The 19,979-nt window shown below is 36.7% G+C and overlaps 1 protein-coding gene across 4 annotated transcripts in view; it reads left to right on the top strand.

Moving 5' to 3' along the window:
* The window catches only part of nsd3 (nuclear receptor binding SET domain protein 3), a 152,689-nt gene that overhangs the window by 71,892 nt on the left and 60,818 nt on the right, over positions 1 to 19,979 (top strand). For 3 of the 4 annotated variants that reach the window (XM_051921409.1, XM_028803466.2, XM_051921340.1), the window contains exons 5-12: positions 890 to 1,447; positions 2,069 to 2,189; positions 2,917 to 3,008; positions 3,135 to 3,180; positions 7,800 to 7,930; positions 11,449 to 11,568; positions 11,983 to 12,109; positions 13,556 to 13,762. In XM_051921409.1, coding sequence (XP_051777369.1) covers positions 890 to 1,447; positions 2,069 to 2,189; positions 2,917 to 3,008; positions 3,135 to 3,180; positions 7,800 to 7,930; positions 11,449 to 11,568; positions 11,983 to 12,109; positions 13,556 to 13,762 — 1,402 coding nt within the window. The remainder of the gene's footprint in view (positions 1 to 889; positions 1,448 to 2,068; positions 2,190 to 2,916; positions 3,009 to 3,134; positions 3,181 to 7,799; positions 7,931 to 11,448; positions 11,569 to 11,982; positions 12,110 to 13,555; positions 13,763 to 19,979) is intronic. The other variant, XM_051921382.1, reaches the window with a different exon arrangement.

Raw genomic sequence — 19,979 nt, 5'->3', positions numbered from 1 at the left:
ATTTTAGTAGTGTGGGGCTTTCTTTCTCAATTTAGTATGTATGAGTTTTCAGTCTAGTTCAAAAATTTTCAGTAATTTATTAGCACAAAACAGACATTGGAGCAGAGATTGCAAAGACCTTTCATATAAGGAGTCAACTGCATTATAGTCAAGCAAGCTAGCATAATCATCATTTGGAAATCATTGTGGAGTTTTCATAAAAAAATAAATAACTTTTTCTGTTTTGTCATGCTTCTTCGATGATACAGATAAGGAATATTTTTAATATGCTTTCAATATTTTGGTCAAAAGGTTTTGTTTTAGTGCAATAAGGTGAAATGTGATATGATTCCTTTTTCACACTGCATTGCATATACATTTTAGAGGATTTTATTTTTGCCAGTTGTACTCTGCCTCATTCAACAAGCTATAAGTTTTCACTGCAACCAATCATTTAACAAGATGCTATTCCCTGTCTTTAACTACTCACTTGTTTATTAAGTGTTTATACAGATAAGGTTATATTGTACCTGTAATACTGAGGGAGTACACTGACCGTTCTTTGGATATTTGGACACAGGTAAATTATTGGTTGTAGTTGGAATACTTATTATTTTAGTATTCTTAGAATTTGTACCTTAATATTCAGGGTTTGAAATCATAAGTAACAAGAACACTATGCTTCTGAAATAATTATTGCATTTTTATAGAGATGTTTCCATATGTATAAAAAGACACAAACAGTACAAATGCAGTGAACCTAAAGATAATAATAACAAGGAATAAATAGTAGGCATGTAGTAAATATGAAAGAATTCTTTTTGACTAGAGAGGGTATCAACTGATACTTGTAAATTTTAAAGTATTATTTTTCCTTGTTAGCCTCATTGCCCTTTTCTTTATCTCCCAGCTTCTGAGGCCTATCCCACAAAGAGAGCGTGCTCAGTGGGAGATTGGCATAGGACATGCAGAGGATGCACTTCAGATGACAAGAGAGGAAAGAATTGAGAACTATACATTTATTTATGTGGACAAAGAACCTGAACATTTCCCACCTCAGGCAGAAAAAAATAGTCAAGCTGCCAAATTGGATAACAAGAAAACACATTGGTCTAGGACTGTAGCTAGCCCTCAGCCTGACTTTGTCACAGATGCAATACCTTCAGTTGCAGCTGAAGTAACTTCTACACAACCCAGTCCTGAGAACAGACGGCAACGCCCAAGAAGGCAGTGCACCTCAAGCACCACTGAGGAGCCACCGTTGCTGCCCCCATCTGTGGTAAAAACCCCCTGGAAGACAGCTGCTGCCAGAAAGTTGCTTCCTCCTTGTATCACCATGAAAAAAGTGAGTGTGGAGCTACAGCACTGTGAAGCTCTCCCTATGCCCGATAAAGTTCCAGCACCATTAAAAATAAAGGAAGAGGCGGAAGAAGAAGACAAATTTGAGCAGATGGATTATGGTCCACGGGTAACTTGACTTGCCTATATTGAAGAGGGAGAACTCTTTAATGTAACCTCAGATGGACATATATTTGGGGAGGGGAGGTTTTCTTGGGTTCTGTTCTCTTTATTTTAATCCACACTGTATAGATGTTTATTAATATATACATCGGGTAGCTTATGTGATATACACTTGTATGTTTACCTTGCATTGACCTTAATATCAGTGAGGAAAATAAATGTATTATTCGGTCACTTTTTAAAAATGGCATGATCTTTATTCATAAAGATAGATTATAAGGAAATGAATACCTTCATTATTATTTGAAAGCACCTCTCCATAACTATCTTTTCATGAAATGGTGCCTGTCATCAAAGTAATATGCAAGTACTTAAACATCCCTCCTTTCCCTAAAGGTCAGAAGAGCAACGCAAGGTAGGTGAGGTTAGCGTTGTACACTGCTCATTAAATTGTATCTTTGTCTTTTGATATTGGCCTCATGCTATTAGATATACATTTAGGGTAGATCTTTCAGTCTTACAGTTTACTTATGTAGCCCTCCTTTTGTTTTTGTTAATATGCCAAACCTCAAGAACGAAGTGCTCTTTGGACAGTAGTAATAACCATTCAATTTCCCACATTTTGCAGGTTGCAGTGAGTAAACCTGAAGTCACGTTGAAGGAACAGGAGAAACCTGTTGTCTGTCAAATGAGCAGGAGAAGTGAACATAATTTAGGACAACATTCCATGGCTGTTGAAACTCCACCAGGTGCTTATTGTGTTAAATCATTATAATGTGAAAGTAATAGCCAAAGTTTTCAGGTTTACAATCATTATTATGTTCTTAGAGGCTAATTTTAGGAAGCTCTTGGTCAACCTGGTAGATTTTAGTACTACTATGTACGTTTACTTGTAATTTAACAGTTTAGAAATGTTGCAAGTCATGAAATCGAAAGCTTTTGTTTTTGGCCTATGTGAAATAGTCTCACTGCATAATGTTGAGCTTACCTGTCTCAGTGAAGTATTTTCTGAATAAAACAGTATTGGCCTCAGTGAATTAGCAAGGAATGCAAAATTTATTAAAGATGGTTTTGAGAATAAAGTAATAATCTTGAACCTCTGTAAATGGTGAAAAAAAATAACAATTTTTACTTTTTATTTTATCCTGTGTAACTGAATGAAGATTTGCACATTCCTGCATATTGTCTGGCTATTCAGAAATCAGAAATGTTCAGAAATGTTTGTTTGTTTTTACTGCTTTCATCATTGGTTCTTCAGTTACAAATTGATTCTGTATATGAAATATCAATAAGTAAACAATTTTCATGTTTATGAGAATTTTATAGTTTCATTTTTGAATTATTGTGAAAATCAGATTTAGACATAAACGTACGTTTTTGACATTTCAACCTCCTTGATCAATGTGAATTTTCTAAATACAAAGAAGAAAAACACATTTCATTAGCAGATTTTCTGTTTCCCCTGTTTATCCTTAGAAAGAAAACAGCAGAGACGATCAGTGAGAAGTCGTTCAGAATCTGAAAAGATTGTTGAGCCAGTACCTAAGAAGAAAGTTAAGAAAGAACAGGTAGCTTACTGAAAACAATAAAGAATGTTGACTCTGAGCCCATGCTTCTGTTTACTTAAATATTACTCTTAATTATTGTTTGTTTCAAGTAATTAATGTGATTATTAATGTTTTTTTTAATCTTAGGCAGAGACCTTGCCCCAAGCAACATTAAAAACTGGATCTCAAAAAGGTAATTTTGTCTCAATAATTGGCTAGTATTTTTACAAAAACCTAAGTAGATTGAATTTATCATAACTTCTTAATTCTTAAGTGCATTTTTCATTGCAGAGATAAAAATTGTACATGTAAATGTGAGATGTGAGGTTTTTATATTTGAATATGAAAATTACAAGTAGTTAAGTTTTTGTGAATTTTTAATATGTAGTTTTACTATATGTGTTAAGGATAATCTTTAGCTGCTGACAAACAGCAAATTCTTGGGCAGTGGATCAACTCATCACACTATTATCTTAAGTAACAATTTCAAAAATATAACATTTAATGAAATTCTTTAAATATTTCAAACTGCATTCAGTGCAGGATGCTTCTATATCTGTATGTCCTTTATATCCCAGGACTTTCCTCAGCCATTATTTATGCGTAACTTGTTATGAATAAAATCAAACCCAATTTTTCTGCAGTCACAGAAGCAACAGAAAAATCATGTAAATATGATCTTCACATATCTCTGTACTGTGTATGTAAATACAGTATGTGTATACTCTTGTGTCTATATAGGATAAGCGTTTTAAATTAGAAAATCTATTTTTATCTCTTATGTAACATTACAATTAGAGTAAGTTGTTTATACTCACACAGCTTTAATTATTTTTAATAGTCTGAAATCTTTGGAATCCAAATCAACATAAATGTTTACATCATCTTTATGTTCTTTACTAGTGTACTTTGTGAAAAGTATGGACAATTTCTTTAATGTGTGAATCTGCTCTGTTTTCTGTGCAGTCATTAAAAATTGTTCTTGCAAACCAAGAAACACAATTATGAACATCATATGCCATCTGCTGTTTTATTCTTCTATTTTTTTTGTCAGTCCAGACCATACTTAACATAGTTTCTTGTGCAAAGAAGGGGCTTCTTAATGAAGCAAAGCAAAAAAAAAACTATGAATTCAGAAAGATGTAATATAAAGAATGTGCCATTTGTTGTACTTTAATTTTTGGCTGTATTTTATGAAAATTGTCTTGATTAAGTTTGGGTTGTGTTATGACTGAGTGATGAATTGGTTTGACCTTCTATTTTACCATGCTTCTTGAAAAATATGTTCTTTTATGTTATAGCAAATTGCTAGCTTAAACACGCAATCATAACCCAAAACAAGTGGCAAAGAAAAAAAACTATTAAATACTAAATAAAAATATCACTTAACATGTCTTTAACTGCTCAGATTGACCAGTTAAGATAGCTCATCAACATATCAAAGCTCGAGTCTTTAGTACAACGGAGGTATAGGCAATTTCCTTGCCATTTCTTAAGTCTAGAAGTCATGAATTCTAAAGGACAGTAGTCAAGATGTTAAAACTCTGTGATTGACAGACAAAGAGTAGTGGGGTATGTTAGTTCTGTTTATATCATCTTACAAAAATATTGTTTGCAAGAATTGGTCCTTTAAACCGATGGTAAAAATGCTATATAGATAAATGTATTAAGTTCGGATCACTGTCTCTGTGGATTTTTGTTCTAAATAGTTTCAGAAACTTTAAGTCATTTTACCCTTTATTGATCTTGTGGTTTAAATATAAATATCAAGATTTAGCTGGTATGTTTTCTTCTCTTATTTTTCTTCAGAAAAGCACAGCAATGTGATTTTATGTTTATGAGACATTCAGAAATGTTTGTGGCTTTGCTATAGCTTAAAATGCTTCACTTAATTGGGTCTTTTCCCATTAACTTAACCGTTTTCTTGGAGATTACGCTCTTAGTTGTACTCAAGTAATAACAATTAACAACAAGTGAAGTAGACACTAGGGCAAATGACACTAAAGGTTGAAAGGCTGTGGCTAATTCAGTGTCATACAACCCCAAATCAGAAAAAGTTGGGACAGTGTGGAAAATGTGAATAAAAAAAGAAAAAAGCAAGTTATAAATTCTCCTCATTATTTTTATTTCATTGCAGACAGTATAAACACAAAATAATTCATGTTTTTTTTTGTCAACATCATTTGATTTGTAAATAAATATCCATTCTTGCCATTCAGGCTTGCAACACATTCCAAAAAAAGTTGGGATGGGGGCAATTAAGGGGTAGTAATGAGGTATAATAACTAAATAATGATGTGATTTGAAACTAGTGATGTTAACAGGTGATTGCAATCATGATTCGGTACAAAAGCAGCATCGAGGAAAGGCCTACTCCTTTAGGAGCAAAGATGGGCAGAGGATCGCCAGTTTGCCACCAAGTGCGGGCAAAAATCTTTGAAATGATGAAGAAAAACGTTTCTCAAAGACAGATAGGAAGAGATTTGGGAATTTCTCCCTCTACAGTGAATAACATAGTGAAAACAATCAGGGAATCTGGAGAAATTACTGTGCGCAAAGGCCAAGGGCACAAGCCTAAACTGAATGGCCGTGATCTCCGAGCCCTCAGACGGCACTGCATTAAAAACCGTCATTCATCAATAAATGATATAACTGCGTGGGCTCAGGACTACTTCAGGAAGTCACTCTCAAGCACTACAGTACGTAGTTACATTAGGAAATGCCAGCTAAAACTGTACTGTGCCAAAAGGAAGCCCTACATAAATAGTGTCCAGAAGCGCCGTCGACTTCTCTGGGCTCGGAGGCATCTGGGATGGTCCATTGTGCAGTGGAAATGTGTATTGTGGTCAGACGAATCGGTTTTTCACATCTTTTTTTGGAAGAAATGGACGCCGTGTGCTGCGGACCAAAGAGGAAAAGGACCATCCAGACTGTTACCAGATACAAGTCCAAAAGCCAGGGTCTGTCATGGTATGGGGTTGTGTCAGTGCCTTCGGCAAAGGTAACTTGCACTTCTGTGATGGCACCATCAATGCTGAGAAGTATATCTCAGTTTTGGAGGAATAAATGCTGCCTTCAAGACGACGTCTTTTCCAGGGACGCCCATGCTTATTTCAGCAAGACAATGCCAAACCACATACTGCGCGCATAACAAAGGCATGGCTGCGTAAGAAGAGGGTGCGGATGCTTGACTGGCCTGCCTGCAGCCCTGATTTGTCTCCTATAGAGAATGTTTGGCGCATTTTGAAACGAAAAATGCGTCAACGAAGACCCCGTACTGTTGCGCACCTTCCTTGCGTTTGCAGGAAGAATGGGACAAACTAACACCTGCAACACTTAGTCACTTGATTTCTTCAATGCCTAAACGTCTTTTAAGTGTTGTTAAAAGACAGGGGAACTGTACAAAGTGGTAAATGCTGTACTGTCCCAACTTTTTTTGAAATGTGTTGCAAGCCTGAATGGCATGAATGGATATTTATTTACAAATCAAATGATGTTGACAAAAAAAACATGAATTATTTTGTGTTCATACTGTCTGCAATGAAATAAAATTTGAGGAGAATTTATAACTTGCTTTTTTCTTTTTTTATTCACATTTTCCACACTGTCCCAACTTTTTCTGATTTGGGGTTGTATTTGTTAACATGCTCATTAGTAAGTAACTGCATCAATACAGGGTGGTCCAGCTCTAACTATGCAATCATTGCATTGCATAAAAAGTTGCATAGTTAGATCTGGACCACCATATACCTGGAATACCTTAAGCAAAATGAAAATCATTCATTTCATTCATCATACAAAACTAGTTTTGTAATTTGTGGATTGATGCCAAAAACAAAGACTGTAAAAATACATCTTGCTTATTTAAAGTAGTTCCATTAAAAGAAGTTGGTTAAAGCGAAACCATTCACCTACTAGTCACCAAGACTAAACATGAGTACCAAAGCATTAAACAACACAATCCCCTACATGCCCTATCTCTCTGTAACCAGAGAATTCTGCATTGCCTTCAGTTTTAGATCTTCATTTTTAGTGTGTGTCTGTCTATATGTTTACATTTAAAAGTGTTTTATTTAAAAGTTTACATAATCTCCAATACTCTAAGTATAAGTGTCTTTAAATAGAAACTAAACCTGTTTGAAATTTTAGCAAAAATAATGTATGTATGTATAACCATTTAAAGTGTCAATCACAGTGGCCCACTACAGTAATTATTATATTTGCTGTGCACTACAGGCTCAGTTTGGGTAACTGTGGATGTGTTAATGAGTATACCTTGCAGTTAACTATTCCTATGTTCAGACTTCTGTCTCAGCTCTATAGGAATACGATTAATCTCTAATTTTTAAACTGGATTAAGGATGTTCAGTGACAAATCTGCTGTTATGCAAAATACTTTATGAGACATTGCTAAATGCATTTTTAAGTGCATGTTTGTTCACATTTATTGTTTTTATAAGGCTTTATCACTAGGGTGTTGTACCATGTTAGCCATTATGGAAGTGGTGAGAAGTCAAGCAAAATGACACCTTTTATTGGCTAACTGAAAAGATTACAATATGCAAGCTTTCGAGGCAACTCGGGGGCCCCTTCCTCGAAAGCTTGCATATTGTAATCGTTTTAGATAGCCAATAAAAGGTGTCATTTTGCTTGACTTCTCACTAAGGCTTTATCATTAAACTATATTGTGTTTGAGTACTTTATGCTGTTATGAACAAAGTCCTGAGATTTTCAAAGAAAGTCGAACAGTTTTGTAATGGTAGTCCTGCCCTCCTCATGTATACTTGATATTTTTACATATGTACTTTTTAGGTGCTAGTGAAATTTCTGATTCTTGCAAACCTTTAAAGAAAAGGAGTCGAGCTTCAACAGATGTAGAAATGGCTAGCTCTCAGTACAGAGATACATCTGACTCTGACTCAAGAGGTCTGAATGACCCACAGGTAAGAGTGTGAAACACATTAATCCTGTTAATGTATTTACAGCACATATTTTTCTGGAATGTTGCAAGAACAATAATTTTAAGTTGTTTGTTTATAATTTATACAGGCATGAGAAGATATTTTTAATTTACTCCTCAGTTGGTCTAGTGACTAAGGCTTTGAGCTGTATACTTCCAATTTTGGTAGCTCACTAGACATCCAGAAAACTATATATTAATGTTCAGTAATCCCTCCTCCATCGCGGGGGTTGCGTTCCAGAGCCACCCGCGAAATAAGAAAATCCGCGAAGTAGAAACCATATGTTTATATGGTTATTTTTATATTGTCATGCTTGGGTCACAGATTTGCGCAGAAACACAGGAGGTTGTAGAGAGACAGGAACGTTATTCAAACACTGCAAACAAACATTTTGTCTCTTTTTCAAAAGTTTAAACTGTGCTCCATGACAAGACAGAGATGACAGTTCTGTCTCACAATTAAAAGAATGCAAACATATCTTCCTCTTCAAAGGAGTGCTTGTCAGAAGCAGACTGTCATAAAGACAGAGAAAGCAAACAAATCAATAGGGCTGTATGCGAAGCACCGTGGCACAAAGCTGTTGAAGGCGGCAGCTCACACCCCCTCCGTCAGGAGCAAAGAGAGAGAGAGAGATAGAGAGAGACAGAGAAAAACAAACATGCAAAAATCAATACGTGCCCTTCGAGCTTTTAAGTATGCGAAGCTTCACTAAGCAGCTGCACACAGAAGGTAGCAACGTGAAGATAATCTTTCAGCATTTTTAGACGAGCGTCCGTATCGTCTAGGTGTGCGAACAGCCCCCTTGCTCACACCCCCTACGTCAGGATCAGAGAAAGCACAAGAGAGAGAAAGAGAAAAGTAAGTTGGGTAGCTTTTCAGCCATCTGCCAATAGCGTCCCTTGTATGAAATCAACTGGGCAAACCAACTGAGGAAGCATGTACCAGAAATTAAAAGACCCATTGTCCTCAGAAATTCGCGAACCAGCAAAAAATCCGCAATATATATTTAAATATGCTTACATATAAAATCCGCGATAGAGTGAAGCCGCGAAGCGCGATATAGCGAGGGATCACTGTACATGTATGTATAAATGTGATTTTTTTTTTTTTTTTTGGTGTTCTTGCATGTATATTTTCTATGTTGAGGCTTAATCTTCAACCAACATTGTAGAGATCAGGACAGTCTTCTTAAACAAATAGCACACATTAGATCGTATATGTTTTTCTGAGACTTTTGTTGAAAATTTCAAGTCTGAAGATGGTAAAGCTATGGGTGCCTCTTGGATAGAATATAATTGGCATCAAGTATTCCAATCAAAGAAATAAGATTCTATTGTGGATTTGAAGTGCCATATACTTTTTTAAAAAATTAGCAAAATTTTGGTCCTACTCTTTACAACAGAAATATGTTGAAGTGCATCACAACCTAGTCAAAAGACATTTCAGTGGACCTCAAAAATAGTTCATAAAACTAATAATTATTACTTGGTGGAAAATCGGATCACATTTTAGGAGCAATATGACAAAAAGACTTACTTCATATATTCCATGGCTGTCTTTTTCCAAGTATATAGAGTTTAGCACTAACTGTCAAAGTATAGTTCTCCTGAATTAAAGTATTCAGCCTGATTTAGCATCTCTGGTGGAGTTTTGAACTCTTTAAAGGTCACAATTGAATTGGGTTGGACTTCAAAGACAAATAGTGCGGAAAAAAAAAACTATTTACCCTCCTGTGAGTTTTCACATTTTTCTATTATACTACACTGAATCACAATATGTTTAATTTGCTTTATTTGATGCTGATCAACAAATAAAAGACTCTCTAAAACAGATTTCTTCAAAGAGATCTAAATTAATTATGATTATACAATTCAAACTAATTGTATGAATTTTTACACCCTTCAAGTCATGCATTTAGTAGGTGCACCCTTGGCAGCAATTACAGCTTTGAGTCTGTGTTCACAAATCTCTATCATCACATGTGGACACTGTAATTTTTTTCTGATTCTTCTTCTTTTGCAAACCTACTCAACCTCTGTCAAGTTGCATGGAGATCGGGAGTGATCTAGCATAATGTTTGTCAATGCCTAATATTGATGTTGAAACCCACTTTTTCACGTGTCTTTGCTACCTACAGAGGGTGAGGGTTGCCTCTGAGTTCTGCATAACCTTGATCTGCTTTACGTTAGTAACATCTTGACCTTTTATTTCCCTTCTCACTCTGTCAGGTCTTCTAGTCATAATCTACTTGCTTTTCCACACACTTTCCATCAGACTTTCCATCTTGGGAGGCAGGTCCTTCAGTACCATGGCCCCTAAAATCTGGAATTCTCTTCCCTAATCTCTTAATGACTGCTCCCCTGTCTATTTTCAGATCTGACTTAAAGACTTATCTCTTCAATGAACATTGCACTGCTAAGCCTTTTTTTTCTGTAATGCGACCTTGGGATTGTTAAAGGTGTTATATAAATGTAATTCATTATTATTATTAATTAATCTTCAATCAGAATTCTGCTCCGTTTCTATCTTCTTAGAATTAAAAAAAATCAGGGGCTTCTTCATTGGAGCTGCTCTTCTGGAGGGGGCTGGGGATGCTGCATTCAAGATTGATCTGAAAGACATAAGCAGTGGAAAGGCTGCTTGCAATAGAGAAACAAGCAATTTCAAAGACTTTTATTACCATGAGATGTGTGACTTGTTTGTTAAGGCAGTTCACATTCAGCTTATACTACATTTTTCCGACTTATGTTGCAAGAAATTGTGTTTTCTTTATAACTAAACCATCCCCAAAAAGTGAATGATGCATGTGCTAAATAAAACTGCACTAAATACCCAAACTAAACGAGACCACAGGTGGGACCACTTGCTGGCATTTCTTCCTGACGCACCCATCTAACAGTGCCACCTTGCTGGGTGCAGGGTCATCCGCCAGGACCCACCCGTCACTGATGTTTCGCTCCTCTAATCCCAGAATGTCTGAAGGCAGTGGAGCAGCGACAGGGATGTCTCCCTACCACCCCTCCATCTAGCTCTTATGATCCTTATTTTCCCTCATGCTTTATCCTTTCTTCTGAGACAGAGCCAGAAGCTCCCTTTTTCCCCATATTCCTCCTATGATAAATCTCCAATAATGAACTTTCTTATAAAAATGGAAAATCCTGGATAGCATCCTCTGCGTTAGATGAGGTAGTTTATAAAAAAGTACATTCAATTAATAAAAACACATTTGTAAGGGTCAAAGTATATCTGCCTGCATTATGTAGTTTTAAAATGTGAGATTATATTTTTTGCATTTATTTTACAACTTTGAGTGTGCTCCATGTTGCTTCGTTACAATGTAAAATTTTACATTATACCTTAAAATTTTATTCAGATCATAGGTTTTTCTTTTTGGATTACTTCTAACTAGTAATGATATAAGAGGCACATTACATTTTAACTGTTAACATATGTATTTTGTGTTTCTATTGCTTATTTGCTTACATCCTTTATTTATTTAGTTGGGTAAACAGTCTACAAGTCCTGCAGCAACTGATGTGGATGGTTCTGATGCACAGTCTGTGGATTCTAGTTTATCTAGGCAAGGATCAAACACTGCCAAAAAAGACACAGTATGTCAGGTGAGTTCAGTCAGAGGTCATTAAAGAATATTTTTAGTGAATACAAATTTAAGATAGGAGAACAATCATAGTAGTTTTATTAAAGTTAGTGGTGTAGTATATGCTAATTAGCTGAAGAGGAATTTTAATTTAGTTAATTTTTCTGCTTAATGCCTATAAAAAAATACATTGAAGCACTAGAAGCAAGTAACCTGAAATATTGCACTATGAATATATTTTTAATTGGTTTTGATTAAGACCGGGGTAGATCTGAGTGAAACAAATTTATTACCTACTAAAATGAACTCATTGATACAAATGTGGGTTAAATACTTAGCTTCATCACAGACTACTCAGGTTAGAAGAAAACCTTGAGTGGGCAAGCTCTGTCAGAATTCATTCCTTTTTTTTTTTTTTTTTTTTTTTTGGTGTCAGATTTGTGAGAGCTATGGTGACACCCTAGTTGCATGTGAAGGAGAATGCTTTAGACTGTTCCACCTTGAATGCCTTGGGATGAACAAACTCTCTGAAGGAAAATTTATCTGCTTGGAATGCAAAAAAGGTATTAAACAGTATAGTAATATTACATGTTTCTATCATCTTTTTGTATCATATTTTTGGAAAGCAGGTTAGTTTTTAAATATTGAAAGTGTTCATAAATGTGCTATCTTTTGTATTCTGAACTTTTTATCTTAAGGGATATTGTTAAAATGGGAACTAAAAATATTTAATATGTGTTCCCATTTGCCACAACAGTCATTTTTAACACAGTCTTATACAAAATAAGGAAATAATAAAGTTTATATATCGATAGCTAACATACAATAGTATCTTTGGAGAGTGAAAAGTAGATATTAGGCTAACATGTAAAGATTTCTTTTAATATTGTTGAGAAATGTTTTTACTAAAGAAGCCTTACGTGCTATTTATTGTCCAAGATGTTTGTATACAATTTCCTGGTTAAAACCAAATTTAACTTATTCAGAAATTAACTGAAGACTGGAATCTGACCCAAGGACAAGCAAAGAAAAAGTCATTACTGTTAATAGCCAATATTAATTTCATGAAATAATTAAGACAGTAGTTGGATTCAGAAGAGCTCAGTTTTGTGAGTATTGGTATAAAGACACAAAACTGGATTCACTATAAAAAGTATTGGAATCTAGCGGGTCCTGAAAAGTTTATTTTGATCTGATAGTGACCCTCAAAAAATGTCCTTTTGGTTGAGTCACCTCAAAGTGAAATATGAGGAATTAATTGAAGATATCTTGCTTGCAAACTTAACGCTCTTTATTATACTATTACTTCATTCATTGGCAAAAGTGTTACCAGTTAGAGAGCAGTATGTTATTCGGAGTGCATCAAGATTTTTAATGTAATCTCCTTCCTCTGTTTTATAGAACACATTTTCAAAACAATTCAAGAAGATATGACTATAATCATAACATTAATAAAGGAATCATAAAAGACTTCAGCTACTTTCCTACTCTAGATTTTTTTTGCAAATGACATAGGGCACTTCTTTTTATACTGGTTTGTCTTGGAAAACAAACAGTTAAGCAAAAAAGTGTCCTGCACCTTTAAACCAGTTTATCATCATCCAAGAGTGAATTTATGAATACTTGGTTAAATAATAGCTTTTACAGCTAAAAGATTTTGTCTCTGTACATAACATATTTTTTTATGTATGGCATAGCAGTCAGTTATTTTAGTCTGCAAAAATAAATTTCTTAAATTGTCTCAGTTTGTGTTTTAAATACTGATATAATATGACATTGGGCAGTAACGATGTACATGGCATGTAATGTTTATAACATTATATTAAGTGGCAATCTTTGCAGCTGCAAAGGCTGCCATAACCATCACAAACCAAAATCTAAAGGAGAGGGATGTCTATTTTACTTTGATAATGTGTAAATTAATATAATTTACTTGCTATTAAATGTGCATCAATGTATTAACTTTTTCATTCTGATGCTTAGAATGACTTACTTCTTGCATTCTTTAGGTGCTCATACTTGCTTTTCTTGTAAGATGTCGGGAACATCAGGGTCAGAGGTGAAGCGCTGCCTAGTCACTGGATGTGGCCGGTTTTATCATGAGTCTTGTGTGCGCAAGTACTCCACACCAGTTTTTGAGTCTAAAGGATTTCGCTGTCCACAGCACAGCTGTGCCACTTGCACATTAGAAAGAGACCTTCACAAAGCAACTAAAGGTAATTTTTGAATATACATGAACTCTTCAAAGTTTCTGAGCTTTTTTTAAGCAGAGATTTGTATCTGATAATAACAGTATACGTCAGTTTGTATTGAATTGTGGCATAACATTGTTAATTGGTTTAAATGCATTTATTTAGAACATTATAGGATCATACTTAAATTATATTCTTATTGACTGTGTGAACGCTAGGGATCACTGTTGCCCCTTAAACCCCAACAGACAGACGCTCAAGACACAAAGTTAAAGCACCCAGAAGAGTTTTAATAGTTTTCTTCTTTAAATAGTGCCTTTCAAGCACCACAGTCATCATAAAAAATTCAATAAACAATAAATTAACGCAATTCTCTCCTCCACACCTCCCAGCAAGCTCTGTCTTCTACCTCCCAACTCCGCTTGCTGGGTCTTCAGCAGTCCTTTAAATAGTCCGTCCACGTGACTTGCCAGCACTTCAGGGTCAGACAGAGAATTAAAGTTCTTTAATCAGCCCGGAAGTACTTTGGGGCTCCCATTCCCATGACTTGGGAATACTTCCAGGCTATGGATGAGGCATGGCTCCTCCAGTCCTCTCATAGTTTCTCCTGGTGGCACCCACGGTACCCAACAGGGCTGAGAAACAGAACTCCAAGTCCCAGAATGCCCTGCAGCAATCCAGGGCATCTTTACGCCAGAGGAGTTGCCATCTAGTGTTTTGGGGGAGGCAGTGTCCTTGAGAAATCTGCCTTCCTCTATCCTTCCATTGCAGGAGCGTCCAGGTGGGGTTGAGCTGCCAGCCGTCTCTTACATTGCCCCTCCCTCGGCTGAGCACCGGAGGGCGAAGTGGCCTGCCCCACAAGGGTTGTCCTTCTCCAGAAGGGGCTGTCTGCAGTGACTGGACCTTGGCTTTGGCCTAAAAAAGAATAACAGGAGAACTGCGGGGAGATTTTGCACCACTGTCTGCTTTTAACAATCTCCCCGGTTCTTTATGGACACTTTCTCCATAAATGGCCCGGGCAGCGGCATTCATAGAACAGCCGCCTCCCTTCTGATATTTGTGTCTTGCGTGTTTGAAAGCAGGTTGGGAATACCTGCTTCGCCCCACGGCTTTCTGAGGGTTGACCGTCTCCACACCCTTGAAGGGAGCATCCTTCTGATGCGTGCCAGCTTGCAGCTCCACACACTGTTATATCAGGAAATCCTTGCTTTTCTTTCAGGATTTCCTTTTTAATCTGGGGTTTTATCACAGTCTGGATCTCTCTATGCGTAAGAGAGAGATCGTTTACTGTCTGTACCCCTTTTTGATTTACGGATGACCGGTGCTGATGTGTGTTGTTACAAGAGTAGGTATAAAAGGTTTGTGTAAATTAAACTAATAAAATCTCCCCAGTTTGTTGTTACGTTAGGATAATCTTTGGTGCTTCTGCCACAAATAATTTTCAGGCCCTGTGGGCATCAGCTGGCCTACTCATTTTTTGGCACTACAGTTTTAGTTGGCTATCTTATCAGTGCTACCCCTTTAGTAAGCTATACATGCATGTTAGTAATAAACTAATATGCTTAAAGAGAAGGGAGTTCAGGAGTCAAATGTGCACACTCTCCTTTTTTATTTCAGGTTCATCATGTCTTCTAAAATGAAAGCCAAAACAAATTATGTGCAGCAGATGATAATTAACTGTTAGAAAAAGAACTGTTTCATTTAGAGTTTAATTTTGTGTCACTTATGTTCTCACTTAGCCTTTCTTTGCTTATGAAGCATGTGTAATATTAGGGAATGTAGCTACATATGTATAGCCTGTTAAGAATGATCTCTAAATTTTGTTATTTATTTGCAAAAATATATAATAACTTGTTAACAGATATTGTGGGAATAAATAATGGACATTATTGATTATCAACTTCTGTAGTAATTGAAGGTCACTTATTCACTCAGCTAGCTCCAGTGGGATTGTTACAACAACATTTATTTGTATAGCACATTTTCATGTAAATGATGTAGGTCAAAGTGCTTTACAGTAAGAGATAAAGAAAAAAAGACAAAATATAAGAATAAAATTAGGCAATACTAATTAACATAGAATAAAAGTAAGGTTCGATGGCCAGGGAGGACAGAAAAAAACAAAAAAAAACTCCAGACGGCTAGAGAGAAAAAAAAAAAAAAACAAAATCTGCAGGGGTTCCAGGCCATGAGACCACCCAGCCCCCTCTAGGCATTCTACCTAACATAAATCTCAATAGTCTTCATGGTTTTCAGGCTTCACATGGAAGAATTTGATGATGATGGTCATATGGACCACTGGCCTTCAATCCATCAATGTAGGTACAGCACAGTGCTTTGATCAGGTGGTGGTAGCACAGATCGCCACCACAGAAAACCAGAAAAAGAACAGCAGAGAAAGTAGGGATTAGTATGGATTTCGGGGCCACGAAAAAAAAATTTAATGCATATACAGAATATCAGGGTTAAACTAAAACGAAGCTATGAGAAAGCCATGTTAAAATAATGAGGTTTTAGCAGTTGTTTAAAGTGCTCCACCGTATTAGCCTGGGGAATTTCTATTGGTAAGGTGTTCCAGATTTTAGGTGCATAACAGCAGAAGGCTGGCTCACCACCTCTTTTACGTTTAGCTCTTGGAATTATAAGCAGGCACTCATTTGAAGATCTAAGGTTATTGCAGCCAGTATCCTCAGCAGCAGGACAGTCACAACGTGATGTGTAGTCAGTGTTGCAACATTCAAGACAACATCTGCAGATAATTCTACAGATGATTGTTTTTCATAGAAATGTTTGATTTAATATGCTGAATATCAGGATTTATTTTGTTTTAATAAAAATTAGCTGTGCTATATAACATTAGTGTCTTCTAATGACTGACATACAGTGGAACTGTTTGTGTTAGCTGAATGTAAGTAGACAAGTAGAAGGACAAAACAAATGCTGATAGCAATTTTAATGTCACCAAAAATACAGGAGATTTCAATTTGCACATATGCATAGAGGAACTATGGGCACCAACTCTTTGCTGGAATATATCCTGATGTTGCTGACTACTTTGAAATTTAGAACCTCCCCAATGGATGGCATGGACTCTGTTCAAGTAATGGGGCAGGTGCTAGGTGCAGTAACCAAAACTTGATTAGAGCTTTTCATGACAGTAACCCAAAGAGTAATTGGTCAATGATAATGGTAAGGCCAGGTTTATACTTCATGCGATGCATGCTGCAGCGGGCGCTCCTGCTACGCAAGCGTTGTACTGTTTATACTTGCGCACGTACTTTACGTATATCAGGAGGAATCCACCAGGTGGCAGTGCGAGATATTATCACAGTGAGAACAGGTTCGGCTTTGCTGTGTTGTGAATTGCCTGGAACACCCATTAAATTCCGATGACACCTTAACGCAATATCTCTGAAAAGGATGTTTAATGATTAAATCTAACCATTCCAGCAAGCATTGGGCATGAGGCAGAAACAATCCCTGGACGAGCATCAGCTCATTGCAAAGTGAATACAAGCACTCACATACACTAGCGTCATTTTACTGTCACCAAATCTGCATATCTTCGGAAGGAAACTGGAGCACACTGTGGAAACCCAGCAGAAAAACATGCAAACTCCAGGCAGAGAATACCAGCGACGTGACTCCCTGCAAGACAGCAGTGTTACTGCTCTGCCACCATGTCACCCCCATGTGTGTAATTATTAACAGTGTTCATTATTTAAACGAAATTAATCATTTATCTGTAAAATGTAACGTACATACTTTATTGCATTTCATCATGAAAGTGATATCAAGTATAAATCTTAGGATTTTAAATGTGCAGAGAGTTGGAATATCATACATTTAATGTGTTCTGTGTGGTGATCTATTGCTGTCAGGTCAGGAGGAAGCCCCAGAAAAAAAAGACAGCACAGAAGATGGTATGTGAGACTTTTAAAATGTATTGTGTCATTACGATCGGGAATATGCGACGCTTGAATATAAAAGCACCATGAATGCATTTGTATGTCAGCATTTTGCTTCACCACATTGAAACATTCATCAAACTTTGAAGCATGCACATCGATCCCGTAGGATCCACAAAGCGACTTTCTGTCACATGTAGATAGTAACCAGAGACTTGGATGTCACATTCCAACTTTTAGCACACTGTGCCCCCTAACTTTTTGCTGGTACTGCAACTCGCGCACGTGTCGCGTAAATTTCTGAGGACCTGCTCAGAGGACGCGTCAGATGAATGCTGGGAACACGTGGCAGCCGTGATGCGGGCGTGTATGCGTTTTGAGCATGAAGTATAAATGAGCCCTAAGAGCAGCTCTGAGAACTGACCTTGTGGATGAAAGAGTGTCTGTGAACTTTTTTGAGAAATACAAAAAAACCAAGGAGGCAGGAGGATAAGCAGTTGTTGAAACCAAGGCTTATGACTGGTAGGAGTTTAAAGTTGCAATGGAAAGTGGCTTTTGCCATCAAAAAAGTGGTTCCAGTGAATCATCGGATGACACAGGGATGGTGAGCAGGATGTTCCACAGGATATTTTTAACAAGGCTGGGGGAACTCTGATCTCAACTTATTATATTATTGAGAAAAGGAAAAAAGCACTTTGAGGAGCTTCTAAATCCAAGAGTTCAGTTAAAAATCTCTTGCAGCAAAACCTCAGGGAAGGAAGTGATCTGTATAAATACAAAACTGTATTTAGAAGTATTTCTGAAGCATCCTGTATAATATATTTTTTCCATTATAGTCCTGGACCGTGCTTCTGGACTGGATAGAGCTGGGAGATAGTCCTAATTTAAAAACAAAAGACTGAGCAGAGGGTGTGTTCCAACTCTAGGGGGTCATACCTCCATAAAAGCGTCTATGCTGTGGGAGTGTAACAAAGACTCCAACCAGTAACTGAACCTCGGATCCTAAAATAATCAAGAGAAGAGTCTAACACCATCTCCTTGTAGTAGAGTCCTATAACAGCTTGGTCAATCACAAAACCCAGATTTTTTTAATTGGCAGAGTTTTAAGTCTTGTTATTTTGTGATATGTGCTACAATTTTTAAAATGAGGATTGGATTTGGACAAAAATAATGATATAATGACAGTGTTAATTGTTTTTTCAATCTCAAAATGTTTTTTCTCTTCTCCCTTGACAATAGGCTTAGCAGCAGCTAGTTTTTTAAATAATTGGTTAAAGACTGTATTACAATGAAGGTTGGATAGGGCCAGGGCACCATCATAGAATGAACCCACACACCAAACACACACAAGGGCCAATTTAGCATCACTGATTCACCTAACCTTAATATCTTTGGACAGTGGGATTAAACTGGTGCACCCATAGGAAACCCACACAGACATAGGGAGAACAGACAAACTCCATGCAGGGCGGACCCAGGTCATGAAACCTGGTCTCCTTACAGTGAGGAAGCAGCATTATCTTGACATTTATTCTACATTTCTTGACATTTATTATGACTTTGGCCATCTTTTTCTTCAAGCTAAAAAGGTATATCAGGTTATATTCAACATCAAAACAGCAATGGTCACATTTTCATAGACTTGTTAGTAAGAGTTTTCCAGTGTTTCCTGTTGATTGGGGAATAAAGTCTGTAGTAATGACACATGCAAAACTGTATTTTGCACCATTTTTTAACCTATACACACCTCTTCACCTTGATAGGTCACAGTTTTTGACCAAAAAGCAATGTGGTTTTTGCATTGTCCATATGCCTCCATTTTATTTGCAAGCTCTCGCAATCTTGCTCCCTGTGATTTCTTCCAAAATGAAATTGGAGACTGAAGGGAAATTAATTTGATAATGTAAGAAATCCGTAAAAATCATTGCAGGAGACTCTAGACAAGGCTCTGTTTTCTGACTGTGGTTTATGATCAGCTTTTTTATTGCAGGTTCAGATTGAATGTAACCTGTTAAAATGATCCATATGTAGGGTCCTCCCTTCCACAGATATTTAAGAAGACCATGGCAGTTTGCAACCTCTGTTTATGTGCTTTTTTAGACTTGGAGAAGATTCATGACAGAGAGCCCAGTAGTATCTGATGGAGTGTACAACGGGAGCATTGGAATTTGTGACCAGTGTTGTATGCCATTCAGTTACTATATTTGCATAGCATTAGCTGTATTTAGATAGCTTGATACTAAATAGTTTTTTTAATGTAACTAAAGGCAATAGAACCACTGCCTCTCCCTATCCAGTCAGAGTGATTGCATATATAGTAAGGGTGCCTACCG

The sequence above is a fragment of the Erpetoichthys calabaricus genome, chromosome 1 (assembly GCF_900747795.2).
Source record: "Erpetoichthys calabaricus chromosome 1, fErpCal1.3, whole genome shotgun sequence".
Taxonomy (NCBI): Eukaryota; Metazoa; Chordata; class Cladistia; order Polypteriformes; family Polypteridae; genus Erpetoichthys; species Erpetoichthys calabaricus.
Note: the sequence above shows the minus strand (reverse complement) of the source record. Positions and strands in the feature narration are given on the sequence as shown.